This window comes from Tachysurus vachellii, chromosome 7 (genome assembly GCF_030014155.1).
Source record: "Tachysurus vachellii isolate PV-2020 chromosome 7, HZAU_Pvac_v1, whole genome shotgun sequence".
NCBI classification, from domain to species: domain Eukaryota; kingdom Metazoa; phylum Chordata; class Actinopteri; order Siluriformes; family Bagridae; genus Tachysurus; species Tachysurus vachellii.
In genome coordinates this window covers 26,814,678-26,836,422 of record NC_083466.1, presented here as the reverse complement: position 1 = coordinate 26,836,422, position 21,745 = coordinate 26,814,678, and the positions used below count along the sequence as shown (strand labels likewise).

Below are 21,745 nucleotides of genomic sequence, written 5' to 3'. Positions count from 1 at the left end.
AAAAAAGGCAATTTTGTCTTTTACACACACACACACACAAACACACACACACACACACACACACACACACACACACACACACCCATACGCACACCGTCCCTTTTTTCTTACACACTTAGACATTGACGCAAAGCAGATTTACAGAAACAAATCCGTTGAGGATATTTATTAGTTTTACCTCAATCAGCAAAGCCGTAGGTGATGGTGGTTAGGAAAAACTCCCTGAGACGACATCAGTACAGGGCTTCCTCCTCATCTGGTGCCGGAGTGTGTGATTATAAAAATGTGCAGTTGTGTAACCAGAAGATTCTTGGGGTTTAGTTACATCAGTGAAACCCAGGAAAACCAAGTTAATAGTATGTGCATATTAATAAACACGCTTCATCAGTGTGTGTGTGTGTGTGTGTGTGTGTGTGTGTGTGTGTGTGTGTGTCTGAGAGAGAAATTGTTGCATAACATTTTTCCTACAAAACATTTAGATTATTCTCCTGAGTAATGAGTCAGTATTTAAACGTGTCTGAATGTGTGAGTAGAAGTAAATAAATTCATTGGGACTTAATTGTTGTTCTCTCTGGACACTATGGCTGATGCTGAGATGGAGAAGACTCACCTGACAAAGCACGTAGAGAAGCTGAAAGCATCATTGGAGGACATGGAGAAACAGCTCCTTGATAAACTGCTGCAGTGTGTTGAACTTGTGAATGTAAGTAAGAAAAGCCTTGCACTGGTCAGCTCTATCAATACCATGAGGACTTTACTTCTGTTTAAGCATTAAGTGCTCGAATTAAACCTCATGTGTCCTCTGTATGTGTTTTAGGAGCGAGAGGCTCACAGCATCCTTCAAGCAGAGAATGATGAGATGAAGAAGACAATCACTCATCTGGAGGAGAAGAACAGTGAGATGAAGAAGTCTCTGATTCAGAAGGAGGAGTTACTGAAGGTAAACATTTCTTCTCATGAAACAATGATACTGTATTGAACCCTTGTGTGTGTAGAGGAACTGAAAAACGAGTTTGACAGAGTCTGATAAAGAGTATGAACTAATGAACATAAGTGTGGAAAAAACATACATTAAGCATCTCCTTTTTTTAATTCTTCAAAAAAAAAAAAAACAGTACAGCAATCTACAGCCACTATGGATCACTGGTGAGGAAAAATAACTCTTGTGTTGAAGTGTAGAAGATGTAAGAAAAAGTGTGAATGTAAGATCAGATTAATGCAGAATTTATTAAATAATGCATGTATGAGGCAGGTGAAGAGTCCTAAGTGCAGGTAAAGGATTATTATAATAATTTGCCTTGTGTTCTCCTGTATTTCATGACGTCTCCTCTCCTTGTTATTTGGTCATTTTTCTTGGTAACACAGCTACTTACAGCAAAATCCTTGCTTTCTGCTCAATATTTTGCAAATTCCCAATTTCATTAAATATATAAATTTGTATACATTTATGGTTGCCGTTAATATTTTAAATTGTTATTCATTATCATAAATTTCTCTTAGTTCACATGTACATCAGATGCTTAAATGTTTTTCAAATGAAAATGTTTTATTTATTTCTAAATCTATATATTTGACTTTTATTATTTATTAATTTATTATTGTAATGCATATATCGAATTTTCTTTATTTTCAAATTACTGGTTTATTTATTTAGATACAGAGGTGCATTTAACGAACTTATACAGATTGTTAACATCACATATTCCAACAAAATACACTTCCATGTGAAGTCCCTGTGGGTTTCCTTTATCCAAAATACACCTCTGTCTTTATTCACCGATTTTTCTAAGCACATTTAGAGAACATACCACTTTCGTAAAGATGCACTGTATTTGCCAGAAAATGCCGCTAAGTTACACAATGTTATAAAAGTTGGGTTGTTTTCCCCAATGCTGAAACACAAAACCAAAAACATCTCTATTAGTGTGAGCTGCTGGTTTTGGCCAGTTTCACATCATAGGTGACCATGTGGAAGTTGTCCCAGGAGTACAGCTTTCTTCTCGCAGCATTATAGTCGATCATGCTATTGTAGCCGTAACGGTTACGGAACGGCACGTCCACCGCTTTGCTCTGCCCGCTAGCCGTGTCAAAAGTTAAGTTAATAGTGGTGTTGTTAGCTCTGTAACTCGCCACCGTGTACAGTCTTCCACACACCATGAAAGCGTTTGCCACTTTGTTCTTCTGGATGTTGGTCTCCCAGCTTCTGATCACTCTCAGGTTTTCAGGATCCAGCTGTGAGATAATTATGGCTCCACGAGCCTTTTCTGTGCTGTAAATGGCCCACAATCCCTTCTCGTCCACAGCCAGGTCGATGTCGGTGTAGCCACCCCAGGAATAAGGATACTGGCCATGGAATCCTGGGTGTGGCAGCTCTCTCCGGGCCACAATGTTCTCAGCAGCAAGGTCATAACGCAGCAGCGTGGGGCTCTGTTTGCGTTGGTAGTAAAGCGATCCATGGTACACGGTGGCCCCAGTACTCTCCATCGACTCCGGTAAAAGCAGGAACTTCGTGGGGTAGCCACGGGCAAGCTGCTCCAGGTTTTCATAGGCGTACAGTTCTCGTACTTCACTGCCCACAGTGTCGATGCGCCACACCGTGTCTGGCCCATACGGAGCTCCTGGAGACTCTGGGTCCTGGAACCATATCCCGTATTTTCCTGTGATGCTGTTGGCCTTTTGATGGGTCTCAGGCTCACTGACAGAAACAAGTTCCCCACAGCCTTTTATACATAGAATAAACAAAGCAGATTATTTTCATAAAAATCAAGTTGTTTGTAGGCACATTTCAAATTTCATGTCTATTCATGTTGTTTTTTTATAGGCTGGTTGCTAATTTATAGATTTAAAGCCATTTTTATTGAACGATCTTAAAAAATGAAGCTGTTAGACCTGCATTGTCCTTAAGGTTCTCCTGGACTTTAGGAGGAACTGAAACTTCAGACACCTCAGCCTTCATCTCTTGGAATTCTCCAGACAAAGCAGGACCTACAGGAGAAAAGGTTATTAAAGCAGATCTAATATATGACAGAAAATAAATATCAAACATATTTAATTCCAATTTTTTTACTCCTTACAATTTCACTTAGACTTTAAAGACATGCTAATGGAAGGAGTCTCCAGTGTCAGTGCTTTGGAATGGTCAGAGTGAAGTGTTGTGTGTTTTTTGAGTGTGTGTGAGAGAGAGAGAGAGTGAGAGAGAGAGAGAGAGAGAGAGAGAGAGGCAAAAGCTACAACAGGAGCTAACTTGTTTCATGGATGTTCAACAACATACGTAAATGAAAGTGTGAAGATAAGAATTCAAAGTCTTTTTTTTTCACTCCATATTGTGAGGTTTAAAATTTATTTTTTAGGTTCAAACTTTGTATTGATACCAATGAATCATCTCTGCACAGTAAGTATTTTTGCCTATTCAATCTGACTCAATGCCTTCACACTCATCTCCAGCTTCTCTCATAAGAGCAGATCCTCACCACTGCCTCTGTTAGTGCTCAAGCTGTCCTCCGTGTCAGGAGGCAGTGAACAGGGTTTCTCTCTGAGCTTCTCCGTCTCTATCATGAGCTCCTCTACTTGTCTCTGGAGCTCCTTCACCTGCCCGTCCAGCTGATCTTTGTCCCGAAGAAGCTGTCTGATCTCCTCCATCTCAGCCGGTGTCCTGGCCGTCTCTGGTGCTGCCTCGGCCCCTAGCACACGGCTCACCACTGCCTCCAGCAGCATGACACGAGCGCTCAGGTTTTCTGCCTCCATGGTACTGGGACAGCTGGGCTCCACTGGGCTGTCCACGGTGAAGGTGTACTGGCAACGGCCGTAGCGGTCATCTGTCCTGCGAAACGAGGCTCTCTCTTGACCCTGGACATTTACAAGTAAGCAGAAGTTGAACAGCATGACCCTCGTCCACATGATTATGATCAAAAGAGCCAAAGACTCTGTATTTAAATAAAAAAAGAATCTGTGAATTAACTTCTGTTTAACTGTTTGTTTTTCTATGTAAGTAAGTGTTTCTTCTTTTAAAGTCTCTTCACTTGGGTGAAAGGTGGAAGGTGGTAATTTATAGGAGCAACTCCTCCTGAAATGTGGGAGGAGAAAGAATGCATGAGAGAGAGAGAGAGAGAGAGAGAGAGAGAGAGAGAGAGAGAGAGAGAGAGATTTGAAAATCTTTTTAATCTGGATCAGATCCATCCCAAATTTATATTCATACACTTTTATGTTTACAATATATTTCTGTTACTATGGAAACCGCTCCACATAAAAGGATGTAAACAAGTGTAATTGTCAAATCATTTTGTAAGGACACCTTTATTTAACATTAATGAAAGTTTTAACATGTTTTAAGATTTCCAAGATGGTGAAAGTCTTCAAGACAGAAGAGAGAGAGAGAGAGAGAGAGAGAGAGAGAGAGAGAGAGAGAGAGAGAGAGAGAGAGACATTAAATGTAAGTATAAATGGATAAACTGTATGTTCATTCATTCATTCATTCATTTTCTACCGCTTATCCAAACTAACTCGGGTCACGGGGAGCCTGTGCCTATCTCAGGGGTCATTGGGCATCAAGGCAGGATACACCCTGGATGGAGTGCCAACCCATCGCAGGGCACACACTCTCTCTCATTCACTCACGCAATCACACACTACAGACAATTTTCCAGAGATGCCAATCAACCTACCATGCATGTCTTTGGACCGGTGGAGGAAACCGGAGTACCCGGAGGAAACCCCCGAGGCACGGGGAGAACATGCAAACTCCACACACACAAGGAGGAGGCGGGAATCGAACCCCCAACCCTGGAGGTGTGAGGCGAATGTGCTAAACACTAAGCCACCGTGCCCCCTTAATTTAAAAACTGTTCTAGAAAATGTGATGTACTGGAAAATTTTGCTCTAGAAAATGATTGTTTTCCTTTAGCAGCATTAACAGTATGTTTTCATTTGGATAGAAAGTCATGTGACCGAATATAGACACTAAAAAGTACATGCAGTAAATAAATTCCCTTTTCCCCATACGGCGTGTTTTTTTTTTTTTTTACTTTTTTAAAGCTGAATATGTTTCTGGACAAAAGTCTAAAATAGCATAATAAAAGTTTACCTGTAGAGTAAGTTTGCTGCTTTTATAAATTATAGAGCTGTTTCATTTTTCCTCTGGTTTATACTGTATATTTTTACCCTAAATGACGTGCCTGGAAACATCATCAGCTGGAGAGTAGAGCAGCGGCCTTGAGGGGCACAGGGCTGAACAGGAGACCAGTCTATCGCAGAGCACAGTCAGACACACACACACACACACACACCAATTTACATACAGTTTAAAAGATGCCTATCAGCCTTTAACACATGTCTTTGGACTGGGGAGGAAACCAGAGGAAACCCAGAGGAAACTCTGAGGTACTGTTAGAACATGCAAACTGCACACACACGAACACACACACACACACACACACACACACACAGAGTTCATAAAAGTAGCCATGTATTTTTGAGAAGAAATGTTGTAACTCCTCTTCATGTGCCAGAGTCTTCATCATCTCCTTCTCCTCTTGGAGAATTCTGTGAGCATCTCGCTCTCACCCTCCTAAAACACACACGAGGCAAGAGAGGTTTAAACTTGAGGGCAAATGACACAAAAAGGAGACATTTAGTGTGTGTGTATGTTCTTTAGTTCACATGTACATCAGATGCTTAAATGCTTTTCAAATGAAAATGTTTTATTTATTTCTAAATCTATATATTTGTCTTTAATTATTTGTTTATTATTATTTCTAATGCATATATTTAATTTTCTTTCATGTAAGACTTGGGGGGCACGGTGGCTTAGTGTTTAGCATGTTCACCTCATACCTCCAGGGTTGGGGGTTTGATTCCCGCCTCCGCCTTGTGTATGTGGAGTTTGCATGTTCTCCCCGTGCCTCAGGGGTTTCCTCCGGGTACTCCGGTTTCCTCCCCCGGTCCAAAGCCATGCATGGTAGGTTGATTGGCATCTCTGGAAAAAATTGTCCATAGTGTGTGATTGCGTGAGTGAATGAGAGTGTGTGTGTGCCCTGCGATGGGTTGGCACTCCTTCCAGGGTGTATCCTGCTTTGATGCCCGATGACGCCGAGGTGATTCGGATAAGCGGTAGAAAATGAATGAATGAATGAATGAATGAATGAATGAATCATTTAAGACTCAATTTCCCTCGGTATCTTTTTAATTTGAATCACTTTGTTCTGCTGAAACATTAATGTAGCCCAGCTAGGGTTATATTAAGTATAATTTATTATATTTTCATGTAATGGGGCATTTATGATTGTTTGTGGTTCATATAATATCATAACTGTGTCTGTGTATACTGATAAAATAATTGTGCACTTCCCCTTTAAGAGTTACTGTATGTATAAGGTTTGTTAGTAATACACTGTCTAAAAACGCGTCTTTGCTTAGCAGTTTGTTCATTTTATTTGTGCTTAGCTCTTTTCCCACTTATTCCTACCTCTGCAGGTTATACTGAGAATTATGATGGGTTAAGGGGTGGAGTTTAGAACTGCAGATCGGTGTGAGAGGTTTTTTTGTCTTCTGCAGGTTTTAAGGCTAATATAGAGTAAATAACCACTGACAAAGTGTGTTAAAGCATCTGTATTTGGCTGACCGAGTGTTATACACTTACACTTATAAATACACTTTTACCACTTCAGCATCCGCTGCTTTATTAATTCACATGGCAGAAGATTTTATTTATTTATTTTTTTACGATATCATTATCTTTTATTGCTGATTTCAAAGATTTCTTTTTTCTTTATCATAGTACAAAAAAAATAAACTTTTCACAGTTCATAAAAACATCAAGGCAAAGTGCAAACAAAGAAGTGCAGCATCAGCATCAAATCAGAAGATCATCTGAATCATCCATTAATGTAGTGTTTAATGTCACTCAGCATCACTTTAAAGGCTTGGGCTCTTCTCCAACTCCTCCAGCTAGTCGATATACTGCCAGACTCACTTGATGTGCCAAGCCATCGACACTCTCCTGCGTGTCAGCTTCAGCATACACTCTGACAACATCCTCAGTGCCAGAGGGTCGGACAAAGGCTCTGGCTTGTTTGTACTTCTTGACCAGCTCATCTATGGAGTCTTGTAGTCCTTCTGGTGTTACTGCCTTACGCTCTGCATCTGTTGTGTTTATCACACGCCTGTCCGCTACCTTGGCTTTGAGCTGGCGCTTGGGCAGATCTGAGTATATGGCATTACAATCCTGAACAGTTATCCCTCTGATCGCCAACACTGCTTCAATCAGTAGCATATCTGAAATGGCATCACCTGTAGCCTGGTTGATGAGGTTCACAGTGTTCTTCAGAAGCTTTGCTGCATGTTTCTGCTCATTGCTTGCGTTCGTGTCTTTGGCTAGCTGCTGGATCTTTTCCTCTGCTTTTTTACTGAACAGAACCGTTCCATGGCCGTTGGCTTCGAAATAAACTCCGATGTCGAATTCCTGAGCGGCGTGATGGAGATGCTTCACTCCTGTCTTCGTACAGCACACAGAAACCTTCATGACATTTTCAAGGTACTGTGTAGAACTTCCATTGGCATACGCTGTTTGAACCACAGCAACCTGCAGATTCAGCCCTGCCTGTGTCAAAAGCTCCTTGAGGTATGTGCTAATGAGAGTAGCAATTTTATCTCCATCCAAAAGATTGAAGTGTCCTTGTAATAGTAAACGATGCGATCAGCATCACCATCAAAGGAGCAGCAGCGCTGACCCGGCGTCATATCCATACCTTGTGGAGGTTTCTGCTGCACTTTCACATAATCAGCTCCACACAGATAGTTAAGTCTACCGCAACCGTCATGTTGATGGATTCTTTCCCAATGATATCCTTAAGTACACTGCACAAATCTTCCTGATCTGCATTAGCCAGCTCAGTGGAATAGCCTTCCCAAGCTGGAGTCACCATCTCCCCCATTAGGTCAATCAGCTTCACACCGTTGTCCTCCTCTGGATTGTGATAGGCAGTGACCATAACACCAATGGTGGACTTGGTTTTTTTTGGACCTCAGCGTGGCCAACAAGCCCATGCGGAACATCACGTGGTCCAAATGACTTGCAGTGGTGCGAAACCCTGCTGTACCGTACTGCAAGGTCAGTCCCTTTGGTTTAGGATGGACAGCAGATTTCTGGGATACTTTCTCAAACTGTGCCATGGTTGGTCAGTTGCTGTAAAGCTCAGGTCTCACTTCCGGGTTGGTGATGTGGCTGTGTGACGTCAGCGGAAATAAGCCTCCCCTTTTAGGTGCACTAGGTAGGGTGTGTTGTAATGTGTGGGGCAGGACGCCTTCCGCCTTCGGCAGACTTGACAAGCACGTTCATGGAAGTCAATGTCCATCAACAGAGAGCTAAAGAGAGACAGAGTCCATCAACAGCTTTTTTTTTGCCTTTTTTATTAAATACTTGAAAGAACAGAAAAAGAAACTAACAACAATTGTCATCATTGCCATGTAACAATAAAACAATATGCCAGAGTCCAACAGTCTTTCAATCCAGACTAAGTGCCAAGTCCTTAAATACAGCGATTGTTCTCATAGCTTTCAGGTTTTTAGAAAATTCAATAGTGTCAATATACATTTTCATCTCATGTTTAAATCTTAAAAAGAGGGGTTTGCATTTTGGAAATTTACATTTATGAATGTGATATTTAGCTAACAGAAACAAAGTTTATAAAATAAGTATAATTTTTCTTTTCATATTCATGAAAGCCAAAAATCACATTTCTGTATGTAAATTTAAAATTTGGATAAACATAACATTTAATATAGTCACAAAAGTCACACCAAAATGTCATTGTGTGAGAGCAAGTCCAAAATAAATGTAAAGTAGTTCCAGGTTTTTCTAAACAGAAAGAACAGAGGGTATTAATATCACTCTTAAATCTTCTGAGAGAACACTTATCTGGGTAAAACCTATGAATAAACTTAAAAGTAACTTCTCTCACTTTGTTAGTTACTAAATACTTGTAAGGTAATGTCCAAACTTTTTTCCAGGGAATGTCACTAACAAGTCCATTCCAATAAGAAATTACATATGGCATAGAAACAGATTCCTCCTGAAACAAGACTCTAATTCTCTTATTGTTTTTTGTTTTAGATGATGAAAGGCACTGTTTACTTACAAATGTTTTACATGGATCCACTGAGTGACAAAAGGATGAAAAAGAAAACCCTTTAAAAAGCATAAGAACTCCTTGTGGCACTGCATCAGCCACAACTGCAAATTCTTTTGGAGTAACAGGACTTCCATACTTTACTAAGAACTCAGAATAATTACAGATTGAACCATTCTGATTGAAAAGCTGAGATACAAAAATAATTCCATTTTTCAGAATCAGAATCAGAAAGAGCTTTATTGACAGGCATGTTTCGCATGCGAGGAATTTGTTTTAGTGACAGAAGCTCCACAGTGTAACAGAATGACATATACTATATAGGCAAAATTGCACACATGTACAGGTTGAAATGTGCAATTGAAATATACATATACAAATATAGGCAATTTGTATGTACAAATGTGTTGATCAGATGGATAGCCTGAGGGAAGAAACTGTTCCTATGTCTGGTCATTCTGGTGCTCGGGGCTCTGTAGCGTCGACCAGATGGCAACAGTTCAAAGAGGGAGTGTGCTGGATGTGAGGGGTCCAGAGTGATTGACTTTGCCCTTTTGTTCACTCTGGAGAAGTACAGATCTTGGAGGATGGGGAATGTTGTAGCAATGGTTTGCTCAGCAGTCCGGACTACCCTCTGTAGTCTCCTGAGGTCAGATTTGGTAGCTGAGCTGAACCAAACAGTAATTGAGGTGCACAGAATGGATTGAATGATGGCAGTGTAGAACTGTTTCAGCAGATCCTGTGGCAGGTGTGGCAGACCTCTGATGGGCCTTTTTCACAATGGAGTCTATGTGAATGTCCCACTTCAGGTCCTGGGAGATTGTGGTTCCCAGGAATCTGATTGACTCCACTGTTGTGACAATGCTGTCCATGATGGTGAGTGGGGGGAGAGCAGGGGGGGTTTCTCCTGAAGTCCACTATCATCTCCACTGTCTTGAGCATGTTCAGCTCCAGGTTGTTAAGGCTGCACCAGACAGCCAGCCGTTCAACCTCCAGTCTGTAAGCAGACTCGTCACCGTCCTGGATGAGGCCGATCAGTGTGGTGTCGTCTGCAAACTTCAGGAGCTTGACAGAGGGGTCATTTGAGGTGCAGTCATTCGTGTACAGGAAGAAGAGCAGTGGGGAGAGGACACAGCCCTGGGGTGTGATGATGGTGCGGGTGCTGGATTTGAGTTTTCCCAGTCGCACTAGCTGCTGCCTGTCTGTCAGAAAGCTGGTGATCCACTGACAGACAGAGGAGGGCACGGAGAGCTGGGTTAATTTGGGCTGGAGGAGTGATGGGATGATGGTGTCTTTTCAACTCCTTGAATTCGGTGCAAAGTTTCTTCGTGCATAGCCTCCATTCTCTGCATGAATCTCATTAGCATAGTATCACTTACCGCTGGACTATCAGAACTCGGTTTGCTTTTTTTGGCAGGATTCGGTTCAGGTGTATCATGTAAAGGCACGAGTCCACTGGACTGTCCAGCAACAGCATCCATATCAGAGCTCAGTGTTCTCCTTGCATAGCTGTGCATAGCAAGGTGCGTTTCTTCTTTTTTATCCATATTCTCAAGTCAGCACAGAAGTTTGTGGCAAAAGCACGTGGTTTTTACGTGACAAGTGCGTCTGCAAAACTTAACTACAAATATATATTTTTTTCTTTGCACATTTTTGTTAACTCATAAAGTAAACAGTACCTTTGAATTAAATCTGAACATGAACAGATTAGAAATTAAACCGGGATTTGAGCAAAGTTTTTAAGAGCCACAGCAAAAGCGTCCTCTCACGACACCATCTTGGCCTCGCCCCCATGGCAGAAGAACACGCCTGGACTTCGTACAACGTAAACCACGTAACGACATGATGACGTAGCAGCATGATGTCATCACGCATAACCGTAATTCAGTGATAAGAGTGCAATTACTTTAACACCCCCACTCGCTCTTAGCTCATTGTATTATCAGAAAAACAATACTCAAAACAAAAACAAGTCTTCACTTTAACATAAACAAACATACACTTTTCACATTTTTAAGTGCCAAACATATCTCAAACAAATCTCTAGTTTTTGCTTTGTCATAATGTCAGCAACCATTTTCTCTGTGGGATAATACTCCAAAATTACCATCATTTACAGTTTCCCTTATAAAATGGTATTTGATGTCAGTGTGTTTGCACCTCTGCCTACAGATTAGGTTTCTGGCTAGTGCTATGGTAGCCTACCTTGGTTGTCCTCATATACTGTACTTTTGGTTGTGTATATTGGTAAGTGTAACTGTATATGAAATTTGTAATCTAGTTTGAAAGATTATCAGTCAAGAACTAAACGTATTGTTGCAATTTTGAAATTTGGCCAACAACTTATAAGGGTCAAATAGTATTCATAACAGTAAGTTTTAATTATGTCATTTATTGCTTTTATATTAGTTTTCTTGTTGTTGACAGTAGTGCAACTATTTGTAACCATTGTGAGGTTTTTTTTAATCACAATTTACTACTACTGCTAATAATAATAATAATAATAATAATAATAATAATAATACTTGCTACAAATTAGATTTCTAAAGGTGTGAGCAACCTTCATTTCCTTAACATGGCCACACAATGGTGGTCAATATGCATCCACAACACTTATGTATTTGTTTATACATTTATTTGTTTATAGCATATTAATGATTTAATGTGTGTGATCTATTACCACCACTACAACTACTACTAATATCAATAACAGCAGCAACAGTACTACTACTACTTAAAGAAGCAAATTGTAGGAGCAAATAGAAGCAAAACTGGTATTCAAACCATAATTCTTGAGCTCTGTACCTGAGGTCATAATTATCAACACTGGTGATTTTCACTCACTTTCTGTTTAAACACGAACACAAAACAAAGAATAAACACTTTTTCTTTAACGTATTCTGTCCATGCTACTATATTTTAATTTGTAATAATAATAATTAATTTGTACAAATTAGATTTAATTATTAATAATAATAATAATAATAATAATAATCTTGAACTTCTTTACTCAGTAAGGCTATGATCTTACTTTACCAGCTCCAGTTGGACTCTGTTTCATTAAATATTCAGATATACTAAGAGGAGATGACGACTACACGTGATCTTTGAGGACAACAACTTCATCATCAATACAACATTGTCAGACTGTATATTTAGTCACACTGTCCAGTGTCACCCACAGGGTTTCTCTCAAGGTTTCTTCCTAAGGGTGTTTTTCCTCAGCACTTCAGTCACCTCAGGCTTGTTCATTAGGAATAAATACAAACACATTTAAATACAAGTCTAATATTAACCTTGAGTTTTAGCTTTATATAAATCTTTATATAACTTTTTGTTTAATGGTTATGTTCTGTAAAGCTGCTTTGAGAAAATGTCCATTGTTAAAAGTGCTATAGACATTAATGTGAATTTATTTTCAATTACTCTTCTTATCCCTCAACACAATATTCCTAACACAAACACACTGTACTCTTTCTGTAAATTATTTCTGCTAAGCAGATTCACATTTACATGTGTGTTGATCACACAAACATTATATCACACCTCATATCTTTAGAAGCATGACTTAGCATGATATAGTGATGGTTATACGTGAAACTCTGAGCTCACACACAAAGATTTGAAGAACTGCTCATTTTTCAGAGAGAATGTGGTGCCTTTGTGTACATTAGACGGAACTAAGGTTTAAGCATTCTATTCTATGTCACATGCCCCCTCCCCCACTCCCGTGTGTGTGTGTGTGTGAGAGAGACAGAGAGTATAGAAGAGTGAAGACAAACAAATCCACAATAATTTAAAATGTAAACTGTCCAATTGTCCCTAGTTGTTCATGCGTTTATGTGAACGTGAATGTACAACTCTGTAGCTTCCTAAACACTCAGAATCCACTAAAGTCATCATGAAGTCATCATTTTGTTTATCATGTTTATCAGAATAGGAAACAGCTCTTTAAGGGAAAATATGGGTGGCTCTTAAAAGAGCCGTTTGAGGAGTAAAAAAACAAACACGTTTACTTTTTCTTGGGAGCCTTTTTGGCCTTGCCGCTTTGGGCTTTACAGCCTTTACCTTCTTGGGGATCGGCGGCTTTTTGGCCCTCGATGGCTTTCTTGGTGACAGCGACGGGCTTCTTCGTCTTCTTTTTGGCGGCCGCCTTTGTCGCGGCTTTCTAACTTTGATCTGCTTCTTGTTCAGCTTGGAAGATTCAAACGCGGCGGTCCCTTTGGTCTGCACCAGAGTGCCTTTAGTAACGAGGCCCTTGACGACGAGCTTGACACAAGAGTTAAATAAATGCACCGGGGCTGCAATAATCGCCCAGGACAAAAAGGGAGAATCCTAACACATATGAATGATAAACACCAGAGGTGGGAGTAAGTCACACGTAAGTCTCAAGTCTTAACCTTCAAGTCTCAAGCAAGTCCGAGTCATTTTTTGAGAGAGTCAAGTCAAGTCGTAGCTTGAGTCAAGCAAGTCACTGGCAAGTCATACAGATGTTTGATGATTTAACTAAATGTATATATTAAACAAAGTTAAATCTACAGTATTTATGGACTATGAGAGTTTTATTTGCAACAAAAATTATATGCATTTATTTTTAAAAAGGTGTCCACATACAGGTGAGTTGTAAATACAATAAAAATCAAAACTACAAAGAATAAGATGTAAATGTAACTGAAATAAGGCCAACATAAAAGCATGAAAAGTTTCAATATGCCTCAGACATGGCAGAAGACCATGGAAAAGTATATATAAAAAGTACAATGGTTACTTTGCAACCAAATGGCATTTTTTGAACAGGCATTCCCTTTTAATGGGACATGAACACATCCTTAAATTAGATCCTTCCTTTTTAACAACAGAACAACAACAATCATGTCAACCAAAATACGTAAATTATTGAATCCCACAAACCGAGAGAGAGAGAGAGAGAGAGAGAGAGAGAGAGAGAGAGAGATGTGATTGGAGTGAGTGTAATTTATTAATTAAAGGGATAGTTCACCTAAAATGAAAATTCTGTTATCTTTTTCTCACCCTCATGATGTTACAAACCTGTATAAATTTCTTTGTTTTGATGAACACACATGTAGATATTTTGAGGACTGTTTATAACTAAACCATTCACGAGCCCCATTCACTTCCATAGTGAAAAAAAAAGAATACTATGGAAGTGAATGGGGCTCATGAATGGTTTAGTTATAAACATTCCTTAAAATATCTTCCTCCGTGTTCATCAGAACAAAGAAATTTATACAGGTTTGTAACATCATGAGGGTGAGAAAATTATAAAAGAATTTTTTTTTTATTTTTGGGTGAACTATCCCTTTAAATTGAGTGCGTGTGTGTGTGCGTGTGCATGCGAGACAAGAATATGGCTCTGCTTGCAACTCTGAAGTTATTTATATATATATATATATATATATATATATATATATATATATATATATATATATATATAAAATCTCCCCATAAACGACCCATACACTTTTCACTCAAAGCCTAACACTGAAGACCAATTATAAGTGTTATTGCAAAAAAGCTGACATTTCCACATAATCAGTGACCAAACATTTACACTACATTGCGCTTACAAAAGCGATGTGGTCGCATTCTGCTGTTGTTCTCTTCTCATCTTGCACAAAATCCCGGTACCTGAACTTAATTATTTTTGATGTAGCGCCTTCCATGTTTCGTCACGACTGTTAAAGTTTATTATTTAGTGCGCGCGCTCCCTCTGCTTGCCTGCTACGTCACGTGGTTAGATTACGCTCTTGCGTGTATTTAAAAACAGATTTAAAAACAAAATAGACAAAAAAGATAAAACAAAAAACATGTTATTTCGAGTCATTTAACTCAAGTCCGAGTCAAGTCTCAAGTCATGAATGTCAAGTCAAAGTCGAGTCTTTTTTAAATATTTGTCAAGCAAGTCTCAAGTCTCAAACTTGCGACTTAAGTCCGACTCGAGTCAAGTCATATGACTCGAGTCCCCCATCTCTGATATACACAAACAGGATTACTATTAATTGCACATCACACGCCGAAATTCTCGCTAGCAAACCCAAAACAAAGCTTACCCAATGAGGATGGACAAGTTTTTACAATCAGTTCACCGCTCAGGATACGCAGCCTTCAAATAACCAGCTGTTAAACTGAAGTACAAGGACTGCACATTACTCACGTCACCCGACCCGCATTGAAGCTAGACATTGTTTGCAATACAACTTCCTCCTACCTGTAAGGAGGGCAGTAAACAAATCCAAAACAGCATCCGACAGGGACACACACACACAGTGATGAAAAGACAGGCTATGGGTACAACAAACGAGCCATTAGTGCAACGAGCAATGATAGAAAGTAGTTAGCCAAATGCTACGTGCTAACAGCACATACCTGAAACCGCTGTAGCAACAGAAAAAGGGGAGGATACGAACGTGACGCATCCCAGGCTCAAACCAACCCGCTCTAAATAGTGCATACTCGCTACTGATTGGTGGTCATGAGCGTCAATCACCACTCTTACCTCATTCATACGGTCACAATGACAACAAAAAGTTTGTGATGTTAAAAAACAATACACATTTTTATCACCACATAACTAAAGCAGTAAACCGAGTGACGTCATTACATTGTTTAGATTACACAAACTCTCTACATGAAGGATATTTTCTCTAGTAAATAAATATTTTATTGACATTATAAACAATTTTAAATACAGGAACAGCCAGTTATTTCTACACATTTTACTGAACTGTGTCTTTTTACACAAACATAAGGAGTTTATTAAAAGTGCAGCTCTGTATTAACACATAAACTCATGTTTCTGTATGATAATATCTGTAATAAACTCACCTTCAGGGAGAAGGAAACACACAGCTACCGGAAGTGGGGGGGCACCACTGTTACACCAATACCGGAAGTAAAGTCTGTTCAATTCAGTAATACGGATTTTATTCACATACTCGGTTCTTCTAGTAACTAATACAATTGTAATATCCGACATTTGAAATGTGTGTTTTATACATTAGTAACTTGTATTATCGCTGATTGTAGTTCGGTAACTGTGTAAAAACTACATGTCCCATGCACACTTGCGCTCCAGAAGCGCTACTGTTAGCATGTGGCTAATGTTCGGTGTCATACATATCTACCCCTAGATGTCGCCTTGGCTACGGCAGTACATTGGAACGAATGCGTCAATAGAGCCGCCATCTTGGAACAGTTGACCACCTCATTTTTAATGCATCAGCGTCAATGTAGGCAAAAGGCTAACGGAAATAAAATCACCATAAATCGTCATGAATGCGAGTTTCTATTTTTTTTTTGGTTCGTTCCAACGGTCAGACGTGTATTTATCACTGAGTCCAGAGAAAATTTAAGGTTTTCATCTACCTTTTCATAATATAATGCTGATGTCTGTTTATCATTTAGGAATCTACAAAGATTCAGATTCAGATTATTTTATTTAATGCCATGTCAGAAATCAAAGCTATTTTCATGGCAAAAATTCAATTACAAAAACACAAATATCATATAAATACAATAAAACAAAACAAATATAAACAGCAAGTCATATTATACATTTTTTTAAATTTTAATTAACATACGATGATTGTGGACTTCAGGAGATACCCCCCTGCTCTCTCGCCACTAACCATCATAGACAGCATTGTTACAGCAGTGGAGTCATTCAGATTCCTGGGTATCACAATCTCTGAGGACCTGAAATGGTACAGTCACATAGACACCATTGTGAAAAAGGCCCAGCAGAGTTTGTACTTCCTTCACCAGCTGAGGAAGTTGAACCTGTCACAGGATCTGCTGAAACAGTTCTACAGTGCAATCACTGAATCCATCCTCTGCACTTCAGTGACTATTTGGTTCAGCTGAGCTACCAAATCCGACCTCAGAAGACTAAAGAGGGTAGTCCAGACTGCTGAGCGAATCATTTGCGCTCCCCACCCTCCAAGATCTGTACTTCTCCAGAGTGAGCAAAAGGGCAAAGTCAATCACTCTAGACCCCTCACATCCAGCACACACTTTTCGAACTGTTGCCATTTGGTCAACGCTACAGAGCCCTGAGCACCAGAACGACCAGACAATAGGAACAGTTTCTTCCCTCAGGCTATCCATCTGATGAACACTTAACATACACAGAACAAACTCTATTCTTACATTATTTACACATACTTACTTATTTATATTTCAATTTGCACATTTATATTTTAATTTGCACATTTATCCACTGTACATACAACTGCCTTTTTTATCCACTGTACATACAAATGCATTTATTATATATGTGTTCATAAAAGAGCATTCTGCTTGTGTTAAGTCCAGGACAATCTAATAAAATATGTTTGACAGATAAGGGAATCTTACAGAACACACAAAGTTGGGTCTTTTCACCTTTAAGCAAAAATTTTAAAAGGGCAGCGTTAAAAGTAAGCATGAGAAAGTTGTAGACTCAACCCGGCCGTAGCTGAATGACTGCGCTTCCGAGACACGAGTCCTCATGTCCAAACATGGGCGATAACATAAGATAAGATAAAATAAGATAAGATAAGATAAGGAAGCCTCATTTAAAAAAGTAACAAAACATAATTGTGACTTTATATCTCAGAACTGACTTTTTCTTTGCAACACAAATCCACTAGATGGCGACATCTGACTGCAGTATGTGTTGAATGAGCTTCTATCTGGATCTCTTCTTTACAGTTTTAATCAGATTCATTCATTCATTCATTCATTCATTCATTCATTCATTCATTCATTCATTCATCTTCTACCGCTTATCCGAACTACCTCGGGTCACAGGGGATCTCAGGCGTCATTGGGCATCAAGGCAGGATATCAAATATATTCAATATCTTTATTTCTTACAGCAGTTTCCCCATTTCTTTTAGTTTATTTTCTATAGCTTCCCTTTCCCTTGCTTTCTGTCTTTGTTGTCTTTTATTTCGTTTTTCTCTTTTTGCTGCATTAATTTCATTTTGTTTTTTTATTGTATTGGATGAGATTGTCACACGAGGATAGCCAGGTGCGCGTTGTATGGCAGTTATACGTTATATGGCAGTTACTACACTCCTAAAATTTTCACACTATTAATATAACAGATAGGGGGCACGGTGGCTTAGTGGGTAGCACGTTCGCCTCACACCTCCAGGGTCGGGGGTTCGATTCCCTCCTCCACCTTGTGTGTGTGGAGTTTACATGTTCTCGCCGTGCCTCGGGGGTTTCCTCCGGATACTCCGGTTTCCTCCCCCGGTCCAAAGACATGCATGGTAGGTTGATTGGCATCTCTGGAAAATTGTCTGTAGTGTGTGATTGCGTGGGTGAATGAGAGTGTGTGTGTGTGCCCTGTGATGGGTTGGCACTCCGCCCAGGGTGTATCCTGCCTTGATGCCCAATGACGCCTGAGATAGGCACAGGCTCCCCGTGACCCGAGGTAGTTCGGATAAGTGGTAGAAGATGAATGAATGAATGATTATAACAGATGAAAATCATAAAAATTTAAGAGAGGGAAAAGCAGCTATGGACATATTTAATGATCCAAACAAGAACATGAGGACTCAGGACACAAAGGGACAGGGGAGCTAGACTCACAAAGGGAGGAGAACACGGACAGTGTAAAGTAATGAACAGAATTAAAATTAGAGCCTCATGTAGTCTGTTGTGTTTTTTTTTAGCAAACAAATTAACCACAAAGAAGAACTAGCTGCATACCCTAGGCTAAACTAACTAAAAGTACACTGGGTTGCACCAGGACTCTTAGCTCTACATCAGGGTCCAATATTTTATGTGACTGAACTGATAAACAGTGAACTGTCACTTCAGGTGGATTACAGACTTTAACATAAACTGTGAGTAAACATTTGAAGTGACGTTTCATATAATTTTTTATGTGAATATTTGAAGGTGAAAATATGAAATAGTCAGAATTTCAATTAATTTTGAAGATTCATAAGGAATTTGTTATATTGCAAGTGAAAAGTTTATTCTTTTTTTTTCTTTACTGTTGCAAATTATTTTTAACTACTTTCATGTAATTGGTTACTCAAACAGAGGTAATAATCATAAAAACAAACAACAAATAGTGTTTACTTTCTATATCACTACCTGCAGGAGGGCGTCTCACTTACAGACAGACAGACAGACAGACAGACAGACAGACAGACAGACAGACAAAGAGAGAGAGAGAGAGAAACCAAACAACCAAATACAAAGACACATGTAAATGGCCACCCAAAACTCGCACTAACTGGCTGTCTCTCTCTAGTATACATGTGCTTTATGCAGCCTTATCGGTGCTCATTTTCAATTACTACACACAACATTCAGGCGCTACAAATACATAAGGATCATTCACAAGGTTCTCCCGCAACTCGACAAACACGACTTACAAGCCCAGTGCCGCTTTTTGTCTAGTTTTTACACGCCAAATCGCCCCAATTGCGCTGCAAGCCGGAGCGAGCCCCAGACGCACCGTACACTTTTGTGCTGGCTGCGCGACATTGTTGCTCGCTACGAGCTCGCGTCGGGTCTCGGGAAAAAGGACAAAGTCTCTGCTCAACAAACATCTTGCTGAAAGCTCGGGATCTTGTCTGCGGCGTCGTATTTTCGCCGAGAAACGCCGAGAGAAAACACACTTGTCACTGTGTCTCGGAAGCGCAGTCATTCAGCTACGGCCGGGTTGAGTCTACAACGTTCTCATGCTTACTTTTAAGGCCAGCCCCCCGGTAGGGAGGAGGAAGGTTTCTGTGTTACACAGCGTATAGCGTTATACTCCTTTATTCTACTATTAACTCCCACAGAGAGAGATGGCTGAAGTCGCTCCCGCTCCCGCCGCCGCGCCGGCCAAAGCGCCCAAGAAGAAGGCAGCTTCGAGGACCAAGAAAACAGGCCCTAGCGTCGGCGAGCTCATCGTCAAAGCGGTTTCCTCGTCCAAGGAGAGGAGCGGCGTGTCTCTTGCCGCCCTGAAGAAAGCTTTGGCTGCCGGCGGATACGACGTGGAGAAGAACAACTCTCGCGTCAAGCTCGCCGTCAAGGGCCTCGTTACTAAAGGCACTCTGGTGCAGACCAAAGGGACCGGCGCGTCTGGATCTTTCAAGCTGAACAAGAAGCAGACCGAAGTTAAGAAGCCCACAAAGAAAACCGCGCCCAAAGCGACAAAGGCGGCCGCCAAAAAGCCCGCCACGGCTAAGAAGCCCAAGAAAGTAGCGGCCAAGAAACCCACAGCCAAGAAGTCTCCCAAGAAGACGAAGAAGCCCGTCGCTGCCGCCAAGAAAGCCACCAAAAGCCCCAAGAAGGCAAAAAAGCCGGCGACCCCCAAGAAGGCAGCCAAGAGCCCTAAGAAGGCCAAAAAGTCGGCGACCCCCAAGAAGGTAAAGGCTGTAAAGCCCAAGACCTCAAAGCCAAAAGCGGCGAAGGCCAAAAAGGCTCCCAAGAAGAAGTAAACGTGTTTCTTATGTTTTTTAACCCTCAAACGGCTCTTTTAAGAGCCACCCATATTTTCCCTTAAACAGCTGTTTCCTATTCTGATAAACATGATAAACAAAATGATGACTTTAGTGGATTCTGTACCGAGTGTTTAAGAACCTACAGAGTTGTACATTCACCTTCACGTAAATGTATGAACAACTAGAGAGAATTGGACAGTTTATATTTTAAATTACTGTGGATTTGTCTTTACTCTCTTCTAATACTAATATATATGCTATATAGATATAAAATCAGTGATTAATCAAGCTACTGATTATAAGTCAGTTGACAAAATATTTTCTCTCTAAAATGATATGCATTTAGTCTTGTTTTACATTTTTATTTCATTTCTCTCTCTCTCTCTCTCACACACACACACACACACACACACACACACACACACACACACAAAAACAGTGTCTCGGGAGTGGGAGGGGTGTGGCATAGAATAGAATGATTGACTGATGCTGGAATTCGACGGCGTGTTTCGGATTGGTTCTTCTATCACAAGGGTCTTAGCCAATAAGAGAGTTGACGTGTTGAGTATATAAAAGAGAGCTAGAAGAACAGCGCTGTTATTTCGGTGTTGTTCTTAGAACCTATCTAAACTACAAAATGAGCGGAAGAGGCAAAACCGGCGGTAAAACAAGGGCTAAGGCCAAGACTCGTTCATCCAGGGCCGGGCTGCAGTTCCCCGTGGGTCGTGTGCACAGGATTCTGCGTAAAGGTAATTACGCCCAGCGCGTCGGTGCCGGCGCTCCGGTTTACTTGGCCGCCGTGCTCGAGTATCTGACCGCTGAGATCCTCGAGTTGGCTGGCAACGCCGCCCGTGACAACAAGAAGACCCGCATCATTCCCCGCCACCTACAGCTCGCTGTGCGTAACGACGAGGAGCTGAACAAACTGCTCGGAGGAGTGACCATCGCTCAGGGAGGTGTACTGCCCAACATTCAGGCCGTGCTGCTGCCCAAGAAGACCGAGAAGGCCGTCAAGACCAAGTGAACTCTTTCACCGCTGCGTTTCTCACCACCCAAAAAGGCTCTTTTAAGAGCCACCCACTTTTACTGGAAATGTGCAACTTCATCCTACTTTTTTTTATTAATAATGTGAAATTCAACAAATAAGTGTTAAAATCTGACACTAATAAT

The 21,745-nt window shown here is 40.5% G+C and overlaps 3 protein-coding genes and 1 pseudogene across 6 annotated transcripts; 2 read left to right on the top strand and 2 right to left on the bottom strand.

Moving 5' to 3' along the window:
• Window positions 1-1,643: 1,643 nt before the first annotated feature.
• LOC132848035 (myocilin-like) lies at window positions 1,644-13,367 on the bottom strand. Of its 4 annotated transcripts, none has more exons than XM_060873548.1 (5): window positions 13,191-13,367; window positions 5,081-5,563; window positions 3,471-3,846; window positions 2,890-2,985; window positions 1,644-2,720 (listed from the first exon to the last, which is right to left on the bottom strand). In XM_060873548.1, exons 3-5 carry the CDS (start codon window positions 3,742-3,744, stop codon window positions 1,921-1,923), a joined length of 1,170 nt encoding a protein of 389 aa, XP_060729531.1. In that variant the 5' UTR covers window positions 3,745-3,846; window positions 5,081-5,563; window positions 13,191-13,367; the 3' UTR covers window positions 1,644-1,920. The 4 variants fall into 4 exon arrangements, with proteins under 4 accessions (XP_060729531.1, XP_060729530.1, XP_060729529.1 ...); XM_060873547.1 differs by having other exon boundaries at window positions 5,172-5,563; XM_060873546.1 differs by having other exon boundaries at window positions 5,158-5,563; window positions 13,191-13,366.
• LOC132848034 (phosphoacetylglucosamine mutase-like) lies at window positions 6,870-8,327 on the bottom strand (annotated as a pseudogene).
• A 6,568-nt stretch (window positions 13,368-19,935) lies between the features above and the next one.
• Window positions 19,936-20,627, top strand: LOC132848033 (histone H1-like). The gene has a single exon (XM_060873543.1). The coding sequence runs from the start codon at window positions 19,937-19,939 to the stop codon at window positions 20,570-20,572; it is 636 nt and encodes a 211-aa protein (XP_060729526.1). The 5' UTR covers window position 19,936; the 3' UTR covers window positions 20,573-20,627.
• A 585-nt stretch (window positions 20,628-21,212) lies between these two features.
• Window positions 21,213-21,653, top strand: LOC132849024 (histone H2A-like). Its single transcript, XM_060875192.1, has one exon. The coding sequence runs from the start codon at window positions 21,213-21,215 to the stop codon at window positions 21,597-21,599; it is 387 nt and encodes a 128-aa protein (XP_060731175.1). The 3' UTR covers window positions 21,600-21,653.
• Window positions 21,654-21,745: the final 92 nt, after the last annotated feature.